At 48.1% G+C, this 12,039-nt stretch overlaps 3 protein-coding genes; 2 read left to right on the top strand and 1 right to left on the bottom strand.

The window, feature by feature from the left end:
* The first annotated feature begins 1,217 nt into the window (after positions 1-1,217).
* On the top strand, positions 1,218-6,256 carry GSTUM_00002156001 (uncharacterized protein). XM_002835986.2 has 8 exons: positions 1,218-2,113; positions 2,404-3,253; positions 3,308-3,369; positions 3,475-4,306; positions 4,378-4,746; positions 4,804-4,970; positions 5,047-5,273; positions 5,338-6,256. The coding sequence occupies exons 1-8, from the start codon at positions 1,598-1,600 to the stop codon at positions 5,552-5,554; spliced, it is 3,240 nt and encodes a 1,079-aa protein (XP_002836032.1). The 5' UTR covers positions 1,218-1,597; the 3' UTR covers positions 5,555-6,256.
* A 1,214-nt stretch (positions 6,257-7,470) lies between these two features.
* Positions 7,471-9,445, bottom strand: GSTUM_00002157001 (uncharacterized protein). XM_002835987.2 has 4 exons: positions 9,152-9,445; positions 8,432-9,045; positions 8,147-8,357; positions 7,471-7,853 (listed from the first exon to the last, which is right to left on the bottom strand). The coding sequence occupies exons 1-2, from the start codon at positions 9,343-9,345 to the stop codon at positions 8,436-8,438; spliced, it is 804 nt and encodes a 267-aa protein (XP_002836033.1). The 5' UTR covers positions 9,346-9,445; the 3' UTR covers positions 7,471-7,853; positions 8,147-8,357; positions 8,432-8,435.
* Positions 9,446-9,717: 272 nt separating this feature from the next.
* GSTUM_00002158001 (uncharacterized protein) lies at positions 9,718-11,079 on the top strand. XM_002835988.2 has 4 exons: positions 9,718-9,869; positions 10,107-10,186; positions 10,298-10,611; positions 10,687-11,079. The coding sequence occupies exons 1-4, from the start codon at positions 9,849-9,851 to the stop codon at positions 10,746-10,748; spliced, it is 477 nt and encodes a 158-aa protein (XP_002836034.1). The 5' UTR covers positions 9,718-9,848; the 3' UTR covers positions 10,749-11,079.
* Positions 11,080-12,039: the final 960 nt, after the last annotated feature.

Here is a 12,039-nt window from a genome sequence, read left to right on the forward strand (position 1 = left end):
TGTTTCTGTTTTCGGGGGATGAATGATAGTATCATATCCAATTATTATTTTGCTTTCATTTTTAAAAAACGATCTTGCGAGGTTGGGTGCTTTATCTGTGCAGTACCGGTACCGTATCTGGGTACCTGCAGCGGGTATATTCTTTTCCGAGAGAGTGAGGTACCGTATTCAGGAGGAATTCACTTACGATGCTTAAATTTACAAATACCGGTAGCTGTGCCCGGCGTGGGGGACGGGAGAAATTACAAGGTGTGAGAGAAAAAAAGAAAAAAAGGAATCTAGTGGCGGGCAAAACAACCGGGGAGGGGAAAGCTAGGGAGATGGGCTAGAGAGATACCGTACTCGAGAATAGAGGAAGGGAAGGAGGAAGGGAAGGAGAAGGGAAGGAGGGAGGGAAGGAGGGAGGGAAGGGGGGAGGGAAGGGGGAAGAGGAGGGAGTAGGGAGCAGAAGAAGCAGAAGCGACGGGGCGAGGAGTCTTCTATTGTTGTCGCCGTTGCTACTTGTCTCCCACTGATAAAATATATGGCGGTTGCAGTAACTACTACCGTAAACTACGGCCTCTCTCTTTATCATGAAGCGAATTAAACTTATCCTCGCACCATATCGAAACTGTGAAATCCCTTCATCACTCGCTATTTCTCGAGTTGGGCCCGCTCCTTCGCTCCTTCGCTCCTGCCTCTCCCTCTCCCTCTGCCTCTCCCTCTCCCTCTGCCTCTCCCTCTCCCTCTCTTCTCTTCCTTTCTCGCAAAGTTTGGTACGACAACCGCCCAACTCAACCGCAACCGCAACCGCAACCGCAACAGCCCGTGCAACGCGCAATCAACTTGGCTTACCCTCCCTTGACCGGAGGGCCTGCCCCCCCCCAAACCAAGGCCGACTCCAATTCGACCCCCGTTGTTCCCCTTCCCATCCTGTCTTCACGTTTCAACCATTTTTTGTCAACTTCCTTTTGCCGCCGCCGTGCTACTTCCTCCTGCGCTTCTCCCATCCCCCCCTGGTATAATTCTCGTTTTTTCTGTTGGTCTGTCGGTCATTGTCTCTGCCTTTCATTTCAGTGACTTTGCCGTAAGTTTAATTTATTCTCCTGATGATTTTTTTCTTCAACTGTTACTTGTTCTCTTCTGGTTGTGGTGGTGGTAGTGGTGGTGTTTCTTGTTCATCCCCACTCCATCTTACCCTACTCCCTTCCTCCTTGCTTGTCTTGCCTGCCCTACACCTGACCACCAACACCACCGTGTTTCCTTACTCTTCGTCCTGCCAGTTGAGTTTGGCGGTACATATCAGAGAGAGGAAGGGGAGGAAAAGAAGGAAAAGAAGGAAAAAGAAGGAAAAAAGTCTACTAAACGCTGACGAATTCTCTGCTAACTACTTGTTCTTGGTTGCCTTTAGCTATACAGATCAACGGGGAGTTCACTCGTTATACTTCTCAACCTGTCTACAACCGCCCGCCATCACGACCCCCGCCGAACGGAAAAACAAACCACGTAGAACCCCGTTCCCTGCAGGAGCCATTCCGTCTCCCCCGTATTTTCCGGTTCCTCACTTAGTCATAACGTTGCCTGGAAATCTTCGAAACTCGACATATCTCCGTGATTGATGCGGAGTCGACGCTCTTCCCAGGACTCGAAGGCCTCGATCACTATTAGGGAGAGCGAAGATAGCGAGTCATCATCGGTTGATGGGCACGGAGAGGGCCAATTGGCTGCTGCGAACGAGTCGCGGAGTCCTGGTGGTGAAAAGGAAGAGGTAGACGGTCCTTCTACGGAAGGTCTTTGGAACCCCCCGCAGGATCGAGAACCCTTCGACGCGACGACCCCGCCAACCCTCTCGAAGGAGAAGATGGAGGATACCCGGAATTTTAGGAGACCACGGTTGAGGTCCGCTTGGTTGTGCCCGTTATCGACGCTGGGGGTTACGCTTCTCTCAGCGCTCGTCTTATGGACTACAATACAATCGTTCAGGGAACGGCAGTGTGATATCAAGGGGTGTCTGATCCCGCAAATGTCCCCCGTGTACATCCGGGAGAAGGATTTCGACACGGAACACACGAGATTTGCCAGCAAATATAATCTCTACCTTTACCGGGAACATAATGTGGACGTTGAATATCCGGTATGTTTTTTGTTTTTTTTCTCTTTTCTTTTCACCTTTCGCTTTTTTTTTTGTTCCCCCCCCCCCTAGGGAGCCTCTGCTGTCCATCTTTTTATCTTTATTTATTTTTATTTTACTGGACCGTCATTTGACGTTTCCCGAACTGTTGTTTAAAGGATCTTTGGCCGGTTTTAGAGGCAAGAAGCGAGTTTGCAAGGAAGAATAATCGCCCCGAATTCAATGATGATCCATTCACCATTGATTGTTCTCGATCCCAAGTTCTTCCGAGTCATTTGCTAAGGTGCTCGCAGCCCAAAGGGGTTCCGGTACTTTTCATCCCCGGGAATGCCGGCAGCTACAAGCAAGTGCGACCAATAGCAGCAGAAGCCGCACGATATTTTAAGAACGCAGCAGCCAAGGACGAGTCGTTATTGGGAGCGGGACAACGGGGGCTTGATTTCTTCACCGTGGATTTTAATGAGGACATAACAGCGTTTCACGGCCAGACGATGCTTGATCAGGCTGAATATTTGAATGAGGCGGTTTCGTACATTCTTTCGCTGTATCACGATTCACGAAAGTCGACAATGGATTCGGACCTGCCGGACCCTAGTTCTGTTATTCTATTTGGCCACTCGATGGGTGGAATTGTCGCCCGTACCATGTTGATCATGCCCAACTACCAGTCGAATTCCATAAACACCATCATAACAATGTCTGCACCCCATGCTCGCCCGCCTGCGCCATTCGACAAGCAGATAGTGGAAACGTATGACGACATTAATAGCTATTGGCGCAAGTCATTCTCGGCAAAATGGGCCAATAACAACCCACTTTGGCACGTGACTTTGGTCTCAATTGCTGGCGGAGGATTAGATACAATTGTGCCTTCTGACTATGCTAGCATTTCGTCTTTAGTGCCTGATACCCATGGTTTTACTGTGTTTACGTCTTCTATTCCCAATGTGTGGGTTGGCGTAGATCATCTTGCAATTCTTTGGTGCGATCAGCTCATGAAAGTTGTAGCTCGCGCTATGCTGGATATTGTTGATGTAAAAAGGCCTGGGCAGACAAAGGCTCGTGCTGAGAGGATGAGGATCTTTAAGAAGTGGTACCTCACTGGTATGGAGCCAATTGCGGAAAAGACGCTGCCCCATAAAGGTTCGATATCAATGCCGTTCTTAACGGAACTCTACCATGTACTAATGATATTAGACCCTACTACTCTGTTGACACTTGATAATTCCCATTCTATCGTCAATCTTGGCCAGAAACTTGTTCTGCGACAACTGGGAGAGTCACAGAAGCCTCGTGCTTATTTGATGCCCATTCCGCCTTCACGGGAGTTGGGGAGCACGAAGTTTACATTGATGACCGACCAGAAGCTGGATGGAGCAAGGGATGGGAATTTAGAGGTGCTTTACTGCAGCGTCTTCCCCCTGCAAGCTGGACAGACGGCCGCTTTGTTCTCCATGAATATGGATCTGTCTGGGGATAGTTCTGGCTCGACGCGCCTTGCTTGCAAGAATGCCGCTGAGGATGTCATTGAGCTTCCTGCTTCCGTGCGGACCTCCAAACAGCCGTTTGAACGAGCCCAGGCGTTTTCTTATTTGCAGTATGACCTCGAGGATATAGCTGAGCATCAGTTTGTGGCTGTTGTGGATAAGGCTAGTAGAGTGGCGCAGGGTTGGGTGATTGCAGAGTTTGTGGAGAAGAAGGACTCGTATATACGATCGAATGCTAGCCTTCGTGGCTTGCTGATGGATGGTGTTCATGCAACTTTGCCAGCGGAACGGCCCTTCGTGACAGAAATCCATATTCCCGTAATGCACAGTAGTCTGCTGACCTACAAGATGCGTGTGGGTGTGCAGTCCTGCGGGGAGGATGGCCAGCTCTTCACTCCGCTCCTCCGTCAGTACCTTGTCGACCCGTATGAGTCCAAGTTCTTTGTTAATGTGCACTCTGCGGATATCAATCTTCACGGATCCGCCCCATTCATCCCCCCGGCACTCCGGCCTAGTTCCCAGCGCGGCCTTTCGCTGCAGCTTTGGCTAGATCCTACGTGCAACAGCACTGTTGAGATTGAGGTTAGATTCGATTTTCTCGGGAGTCTTGGAAGGCTTGCCATGCGGTATCGGACCGTTTTTGCTGCATTCCCGTTGTTGGTTGTCGCGCTTGTTCTCAGGATTCAATTTCGGGAATATGATAATAAGGGTATGATTTATCGGGGGGGGGGGGGGCACTGTTGCATGGAGCTTTTTTTTTTGATTGCTAATTATGCATAGGCCGCTTTATGAGTTTTGGGGAAGGTCTTGACAGGCTCATTCCCAGGACTCTGCCATATGTTCTAGTGGCGCTGTCGGCGTTGGCTATTTCCCTTTCGTTTGCCAAGGCCAAACAGGACAACCCCGTTCCGTCACCTCTGTCAAAGTCCGTGACGGAGCAGTCTGCCACTGCTATAGAGTTCGCGAAGAATGATCTGCTTGTTGGGCTGCAAGATCCATTCTTTTGGTTCCTTGCGCCGCTGTTTGCTCTGATCGCCGTTGGCGTTTGCGTTGTTTTGAATTACGGGGCGATGCTGAGTTTGCACTCGTTGACTACTCTTTACACGCTCTTTAGCAAGTGGCCAACCTGGGTTAACATTGAGCGAAGGTGTGTGCTGAGTATAAGGTTGTGTGGGGATAGTGCTGATTTTAGTTGTAGATCACCAGCGATCACTCCTGCTTTTTCCACTAGCAGCCCCAAGCGACGGATAATGACGACCTTGATGCTCCTGTTCTTTGTCGCGACGCTTATCCCTTACCAGTTCGCGTACATGGTTGCTTGCATTGTACAGATTGCCACTTGTGTCAGGGCTTTGAAATTTGCTAGGGAAAATGTGTGTATTGTTGGAGCTTTTGGCGTTTTTTTCTTTTGTTTTGCTTTTACTGACGTAGCTGCAGGGATACTCCGAGCGATCCGGCACGTACTGGGATTTCTACCATTACGCGCATTCTATCCTCATCGTGATGCTCTGGATCCTACCAATTAATCTCCCAGTACTAGCTGTGTGGATACATAACCTGACAGTCCACTGGCTCACACCATTTTCGTCCCACCACAACCTTCTCTCGATAATGCCATTCATCCTACTCGTCGAAACATTGACTACAGGGAATATGATTCCCCGGATCAGGAATCGGTATGTTCTACCCACCCACCTTTTCCAGTTTCTGGTGTTGGAGTACATAACTAACAATGGATAGACTCTGTCTCGTAACAGACTTACTCTTCCTAGGACTAGCAGCATATGCCGCCTTATATGGCGTAACATACGCCTACCGCCTCCACCACCTGGTGAACTTCATCGCGGGGTGGTTCGTGATTGTTCACTTTAGCACAGCGCCGCCGACGATATCTGGCATAATAGACCTATTTAATGACGATGGGGATGATGATGGGTCGAAGAAACGCCATCAGTGAGACCCTTACGGGGGCTGGGAGAGATTCACATACCTGTCTGCCTACCTACTTGCCCGAGGAGAACAACGGGGGGGTACAATAAGAACTTGAGATTTTGTAGGATTATTATAAGCAAGAGCGGGGGTTTCTTTTTTTTTTGCTTTTACTTTTTTTTCTCATGTTTAGAAAGTTCATCGAGCAGCAAAGCGTTGGACTGTTTTGGATGGCGTTATGTATTCATTTTTTTTTTTACACTTTTTCTATATTTATTTTTCTGTTTCCTCTTACCATTTCACTTTCTTCCTTCTTCTGATACTAACCCTTTCCCATCGCTCTTTCTCCATAACCCCCAGCCTGGCCTTTCACTTCCGCAGTACTCTATTTCCTCCCGCTCGCTTGATCTGGCTTTAGCTTGGCGAGCTGTGGAGTTGCCAACAGCCCATTTACCTTCCCTTTATTCCCCCAACCCATCGTACTTACCTATTGTATACTACCCATCTTCACCCCTTTCTTTTCTTTTCTTTTCTTTTCTTTTCTTTCTTTCCCCTTTTGGCTAGTTGGTTGTATTGCCGAGACTGGACGGACGGAACATTATTTAATGACCTTTCTCATTTTTTTCATTGTACATATCTTTCTTTCACTCCTTGACTGCTGGATATCCATCTCTTGCACATGTATTGCTATTATCGCTACATATCATATATCATCACATATCAAGAATGAGTTTTTTGAGAAGTTAAGGGTCCCCCCCCTTTTTTTTAATTTAATTTATGTTTTTATATTTGCTTGTTATGAATGTGAGTGAGTACATTACATAACTTGCTTGGTAGTTATTTGTTTATTTACTGGCTGTGTAGGATGATATGTGAGGAGGGAAGAGGGGAGTAGGTAATACTTGCAATTTGGGGAGGAGATTGAAGTAAGCCAAGATATTTATTTATTTGCCTTTCCTTCCCTTTCCGGGCCGGGGTCCGGGGTGGGGTTAAAATGGCCTGTTTTAGTAACAAGGGTGGTTTATCCCGTTAGCCACTGGTAAGTTCAATGTCTCGATGGGATAGGATGGGGCGGTAGAAACAGAGGCGGAGACGGAATAAGAACGGGATGCAAACCCAGTATAATCCCCACTCATATCCCCAACGCCGTGCAACTTATCACCGTCCCTACTGACCGCCGTGAGCCTGACCAAGACCCCATCGCCAACCCTGATACTTCTGCTTATCCCTTCTCCTCCCCCCCCTTCCTCATCCTCCCCCTCCTCCCCTTCCCCCTCCCTCTCTTCCTCCCTCAACGGCCTCTTCAGCACCCGACTCTTATTCTCCTTCTTCCCATCCCAAGTAATCCCCTCCGCACAAAGCGCCACGCTGACAAAAACGCGCATAGCCGCACCACACATGAGGAAGACCCCGAGGGGGCTCGTCCCGACAACAGTGCCGAACATGACCTCTCCCGGAAATGCATGGAACATGAGTGCCTCGAAGGTAATGGTGAAGTCGGCGCCTCCGTCAGTGCGGATGTCGTTGCCGGATGGGGGGATGCGCCCGCCAGAGATGTCGAAGATTTGGGTGACGGCGATCAGGGTGCTATTGTTTGCGCTGGTCTTGCCTTCGTAAGAGTATAGGATGTCGATGAGGGCGCGCATGTAGTAGCAGTGAAAGAGTTTGGGGGGGAGGTGGATAGTGACGCTTTCGGTGGATCTGTAGAACATGGTTGTTGGTTTGGGTTTGGTTTGGGTTGTGCGGTGTGGTGTGGTGAGGTGTGATTGTGGTGTAGTGATCGTGGTGGAGAGAAGATGAGAGGGTGGTTATGGTAGGAGGAAGGTGAAGTAGTGGGAGCTGTGGATTGGTGCGAGGGAATACCATTGCGACGATGTTTGAGGGAGTGCCATTGTGACGGTGTTTGAGGGAATACTATTGTGACGGTTTGAGGGAGCGCCATTGGGGTAGGGCAGGGTGGCCGTTTCTTTCAGGGGTTCGCATCTCATGAGAAGGGAGGTATGATAGTTGAGCTGGCTTGGTGTTTAGGTTCTTGATAGCCCTGACTGATATAAGAAGTCCATCATGGAAACTCACTCGTGCAAGTTTTTGCTTTGGCGTCGGGCCTGGAAGTTTTTAGTTGCGACACTATGCTCGCCATTCTTGCCAATGCCTTTTTTTTCTCTGTGAAACATCGAGATTTCGTTTGGACACACCCTCGTCTTGCAAAAGCTTGTGGCATACGAAAATTGAGAGCGCTTGCAGCACCTCGTGGTGAATTGAACGGTTTATGTCAAGGTCTGTTTGAATTGTGGCGCCCGGTACTAATGCGGTTTGGGACTTCGTGACTAACATCTGGAATTAACCAACATGCGACACCACTGCTAAATGCATAGAAGCCTGCTTCGAAGTGCTCAAGCGGCCGGATTGAAACCAGAAGCCCCTATCGCATGGCTCGCTTAGCCACCTTCTGATTTCAATCCGGCCACTTGAGTCCTCGAGTGCCGGGAGCCTAAGCTGCAGCCCTAGAGGCACACACAACCATGCACCCGGTCTGATGACATGGACAGCAAGGCACCAATGCTTTTCCCGAAAAAAAAAAAGTACAAGGTGGGCCTAAGGCTGAGCACACAAGACGCACTTTAATATTGGACCCCACTTGGTGGCTGAGTGAGTTGGCGAACCATCGTGCTCAGTCGGGTGAAGAGGAGAAGCATCGTGCTGGGTCTATCCACCCGATGTTGGCATGTCTCGGAGGCAATAACCGCAGAGGCCGGCCAGAGGCACCTCGTCCACGAGATCGAGATCTCGCAACATAATTATTAATAGTATCACGGAAGATAAAGCCGAGTCTGGAGATTCGTAAGTTTTTGGATTGAACAGTTCTTCTATTTTTTATTTTTTATTTTTTTAGCAGCGAACGAACTTTGCTATACGTTACTCCTACCGTAATCCACAATAGTGGTACCAGGAGCTGTATCACCGCTGCCACTTTGGAGTACGGGTGTCTCCTCTTTCTCCCTCCCATTTTCGACTCCCTCGACTGTCTCCTTTTCAGGCGAGGTTTGAGAAAGAAGAATACGAAATTCGTGTTCATGAATCGTGGGGACTATCTCGGTTCGGTCCTTTAGGTGAATAGCTCTGACTCCCACACCCGGAAGGAGCACAGAGGCTGATGTATTCCAGATTATCTGCTCCACAATGCCCTCCTTTCCCCCGAGGCAAAGATACATCAAGGGTCGAGGTGACATGGACATGTGTTTCCGTATTCCCGGGGAGCAGTGCTCTGGCGCAGCCAGGATGCCAATAGTTTCCGGCTTCTTCGACGAAACCGTGCCGTCGAGCTCGCGGATAGCAGCAGGGTGTATCTTTGTGCATTTGCACTGTACCAGGGCATCATAGACTCTGGGTTTTTGAGATTGCTCAGATGGTAGGTTTGGAATCGTCCAGGTACCACGCAGGTCCACGCCTCTATCATCTCTCCCTCCGGTCCGCTCTAGTGACATACCAAATGACTTGAGAGCTTCTTTGACAGTGTATCTTCAATCAATCCAGTTGTCAGGTCCCATTCCACTCATCCGTACGAGAAAAAACTTTCGAACAAAGTTTGATAGAAGCTAAGATTTGGAACAGATTTGGAACATACTCATAGAGCGTCCCAACATATACAGTGGTATGGGTTGGTAATGCTATCCCTTTCGCATATTTGAGAAATGACTCGAGGTCGTAATGCAAATCGCTGGTTCGTATAGCGCCCACAGCCTTGCGCGAGTACCTTTTGTTGGTGTTGGCGAGGAGAATAGGATGTGAGATGAAGTAGCGTTGAAGGGTGGCACGCATCTTCTGAAGAATTGTCGAGAACTGTCCTTCTATCAGTGATTTGTAAAGGCGGTTCTAAACAATGGCCGAAATAATATGCCCGTTTCTCTCTTTTCGCGCCTCTTCTCTGATACTCATGTTCGTGCGGCTCGCTTGCTTGCATGGCTGTGAGCTTGAAAAAACTCGACCTGAGGGCTTTGACCTGACTGATTTTCATGCCAGTAGATGCCAAGAATACAAAGCAACCACCCAATCATTATACCCCGTGACGAGTAAAAGACAGGCTGTTTCAAACCACTCGACCAATAAGGAAATTTTTTCAAAATTGGTTTAAGTGGGGTATTTTTTTCCCTGCCCCTCCTTCTCGCTCCCACCCTCAAGGCCCTTTTATCCCCTCCTCCATCTCATTCCCCATCACCACTCCTTCTTCCTTAACCTCCACTTCCTAGTATCACTGCCGTTTTCTGTTTAATCTTTCTTTTCTCTTCTCTACAAAGTCGCTTGTATCCATATTTTCATTCAAAATGGCCGATAATGATGAGCAGGTAAGGCATTCCCCCCTCTAGCAAGGTGGGGAAAATTGCTTGTTTTCCTTCTCCTTCCCACTTTGCTTCCCTCGCCCCTACAGAAAATCTATGATTTATTGGGGTTCCCTTTCACCCTTGAAACTACACCTTCATACATGATACACATCAGAGTCCAGCTATATAAGACAGAGGGAAAAGCACCCTGTTTAATTCTTCCATGCGCATAGCACAGGCGTTGGTGCTAACGTTCTATAGCACAACCACACCTTTGAGCAGGCTTCGGCCGGTGCCTCTGCCACCTACCCCATGCAGTGCTCTGCGCTTCGAAAGAATGGGTACGTTCCTGCATTCCAAATTCCTTCACGTCTAAGGCATATTCACCTATGTGATATGTATACTTTCCCCTCGGGTGCCAGGACGCATCTAACATCTCTTGCTCCACAAAGACACGTCGTCATTAAGGGCCGCCCTTGCAAAATTGTCGAGATGAGCACTTCTAAGACTGGCAAGCACGGTCACGCCAAGGTCCACTTGGTCGCCATTGATATCTTTACCACAAAGAAGTTGGAAGAGCTGTGCCCTTCCACCCACAACATGGATGTCCCCAACGTCTCACGCACTGAGTACCAATTCTCTTACATCGATGATGACTACCTCCACCTCATTGGGCAGGACGGAACCGAGAAGAATGATGTCAAGGTCCCCGACGGAGATGTTGGTGATAGGATTAGGGAAGCTGAGGAAAAGGGTAAAGATATCTGTAAGATGACACCCCTTGGGGATCCCACCCCTCACGTGCTTGTATCGAACATTCATACTAACGATTTTTCCTTAGTGGTTACCATCATTGCCGCTATGGGCGAAGAGGCTGCTATCTCTGTTAAGGAGGCCACTTAATCATCTTATCTATTGTCATGAGGACGGTTAATGTAGCTTCTTTTTTCTTCATTTCCCCCCTTCTCTCTCTTTTTTTCTTTCTCCGTGAGCGAGTTTGATCATTGGGTTTCAATCAAATCAATTGGAGCTTGGGCGGGAGGTTCATGAAAGCGCGATTTTTTTCTTAAACCAAAAAAACAAACCGTTCTTCACCTTTTGTCTGAAAAAAAAAAAAGCAGAATATCTGCAGAGGGAGGGAAACAGACGGAACTTGGGATATTGCCATTGGATCTCAACTCCGTCGTTCGCTCTATTTGCGAATTAAAAATAAAAATAAAAAAAATTATGTTCCTGCGCCTTAGTTTCTCGGCTCACTTTCTCCTCTGTGAATCCATCCAATGTCTTATCGTAGGCGTTTGAACTTGCAAAAATGGGCTAACGTAATCGTCACCCCCTGCTCCCGAAATGGGAGCCCACAGCCGTGATCTATCGATCTTCAATTCTACTACAAGTACATATTACAGTGCTATTGTATATACCATACCTTACAAAGTAAGCCCCTCAAGCATAGAGGATTATCGTATAGTACAGAGCAAGCGTTTAAATTACCCGCACCAAAACCCATCAGTCAAATCATCGTCACAGGAGCTTGCTTACCGGTACTTGCAGCGTAAGCTATCATACCGGTACAGTACGGTAGTCTATGTATAGTATCTCCCGAGGCACAATGGTAAGAAAGACAGAAGGGAACCAGCGCTCTTTGAGAAAGAATGAGGTAGCCCCGATGGCGATAGCAATATTTTAGCTCCCATATGAACGCGTTTTTATTAGAACCTGCACATGGGCACCCAACACCAAACAAATTTTTTTTGCATATGATAGCAAGCTTCATAGACATGTAGAGTATATATTCATAAGTTTAAAAAATATTCATGAGCCTTATATATACTGTGAATTGCATCCTCTTGATTTACTTGATATTATTTTTTCTGGTTAACACATTATAAGAAATTTGTTTTTCTCGTCTCAGCAAAAAAAGCCCAAGTGTAGGTTCTAAAAAAAACATCTTTCACAAAAGGGATGGAACAAGCTGAGAATCTGCATAACATGCGCTGGAGTGGAGGGAGTAGGGAGCAGGGGGGCGGGGGTAGGGGAGGGGAAGTTGAGGCTCAATCGTTGTAGCCCCACAAATGTCAAGTTGTGGTGTGGGCTGCCATCTGGGAAGGGAAAGAAGGGAGGGGAAGGCACGAGTGCGTACCGGTACTCGTACTCGTAGATTCCTAGGTCGGGATTCCTAGGTCGGGACGTCATT

This window comes from Tuber melanosporum (genome assembly GCF_000151645.1).
Source record: "Tuber melanosporum whole genome shotgun sequence assembly, scaffold_122, strain Mel28".
NCBI classification, from domain to species: domain Eukaryota; kingdom Fungi; phylum Ascomycota; class Pezizomycetes; order Pezizales; family Tuberaceae; genus Tuber; species Tuber melanosporum.